Source organism: Austrofundulus limnaeus, unplaced genomic scaffold (genome assembly GCF_001266775.1).
Source record: "Austrofundulus limnaeus strain Quisiro unplaced genomic scaffold, Austrofundulus_limnaeus-1.0 Scaffold2100, whole genome shotgun sequence".
NCBI lineage: Eukaryota > Metazoa > Chordata > Actinopteri > Cyprinodontiformes > Rivulidae > Austrofundulus > Austrofundulus limnaeus.
Window position 1 is genome coordinate 24,495 of NW_013954502.1, and position 1,625 is coordinate 26,119.

At 36.5% G+C, this 1,625-nt stretch overlaps 1 protein-coding gene across 1 annotated transcript in view; it reads right to left on the reverse strand.

Annotated features, from left to right (window-relative positions):
• The window catches only part of LOC106537035 (uncharacterized), a gene marked incomplete at its 5' end in the record, with an annotated part of 7,691 nt that extends 6,144 nt beyond the window's left edge, over positions 1–1,547 (reverse strand). Inside the window, 1 exon segment of the mRNA XM_014034401.1 lies at positions 469–1,547. Within this exon segment, the coding sequence (XP_013889855.1) occupies positions 469–1,516 (1,048 nt within the window).
• Positions 1,548–1,625: the final 78 nt, after the last annotated feature.

The window sequence follows — 1,625 nt, forward strand, 5'->3', positions numbered from 1 at the left end:
GTTTCACACCATCAACAGACGCAAGTTCACTCTGGTTCAACAAATTTACAGCTTCATCATACAAAGCTGGTGTACGTAAAACAAACTTTCCACTTCTGACATCACAAGTCTGTATTTCTTCACGATTACACAAACAAAACCTACAAAATTTTTCCACATTAAAAGACTCTTGGAATCCACCTAGGGAGTGTGCAGCCAAGTTGTCTGCAGCAACATACAAAATGGTCCCTTTTACATTGCAATCAAGTTTATCTACATACACACCAACTGTTTCTAGACAATGAATATCTTTTATCAGTGGCTCTAAAACATTATTGTATCCATAAGTCTTGACATGTTCAGTCTTGCACAATAAAGCTAGTTCGATTGACGGCAGTGATGATTTGTATCTTCTTGGCAAATTGGCAAGAATCCAAAAATAAGCACACAGTTTGTGTTTTGTTTTTCTAGAGGTGCCAATGGGATTACAAACTTCAAAATCGTCAATGTACAAAGTTATGCACAAACTAACATCTTCGTGTGAGAGAATTTGATTTCTTTTAAAGTAGTCACCATCCAGACATGACTTGTACTGCCCAGATTGTTCAGATCTGTTTAATCTCAATTCATTCAGTACCTCATCTCTCTTTAGAATTTCAGAAAGTAATGTTAGAATCGGGACATACACAACAGTATGAGATTTTTTGTGCCTATTCAAAACGTATTCAACAGGCTCAATGACAGTAAAGTTCTGTCTATAAAATGACTGTCTTTTAAATTCTGTGCCTAAAGGCCCCTCTCTTGAAAGTAAAGTAAGTGGGTTTGCACTCTGTAAAGCTTCAGTCAAAGATGCTGTTAAGTCCTCTGATGAGCAATTGTGCACTTTCAAAATATTTTCAATTTTGTCCCGAGTTATTTGTCCGGCACATTCACCAACATCAAATAACTCATCAACAATTTCTTGAATTGCTGATTGTGACACATGAAGGACTGCTTGCAGGCGAAGTAATAGGGATGCTATCCGTCGCTGAATGGAATTTTGTACAGTTTGAACTTCAGGTTCAGGCAACAATGAATCTGATGACACTAATTCATCAAAGTCTTCATCATTTACAACAACTTCACTGTGACATTTTACAACAAGATCCGGTTTGAAATCAACAAATGCAGCAGCATGATGATATCGACTCTTATGGGCAGTGAAAGTTGAGATTACCCTAGACTTAAACGAACAGCCAGCAAATGGACAATTGACAGTCTCTCGAGTTCTTAAATGTCTCTTTAAATGAAGAAAATACTGTTTGATGTTGGTTGGTGATGAAAAATTACAGAGTTCACAGCGTAGTTTAGCAACTGGATGTGATCTTTTATGTTCTTTGATATGTTTTGCGAAATCCACATGAGATTTGAGAACAGTTAGACAGTTTGAGTAAATGCAGCTCAGTCCCTGTCTTCCACGATGATTGTCTTTGTAATGAGTCACTATTGTTCTTTCATTGTAGCTAACAAAACTGCAAAACTTACAGATCCACTTCATCCACAGTTGTTGACAAGCTTTAATGGACCACCTGCATAAAACACAGAACATACATTTCAGATTATGGTATCAAAAAATATATGCATATATACTGTGTACATATATATAC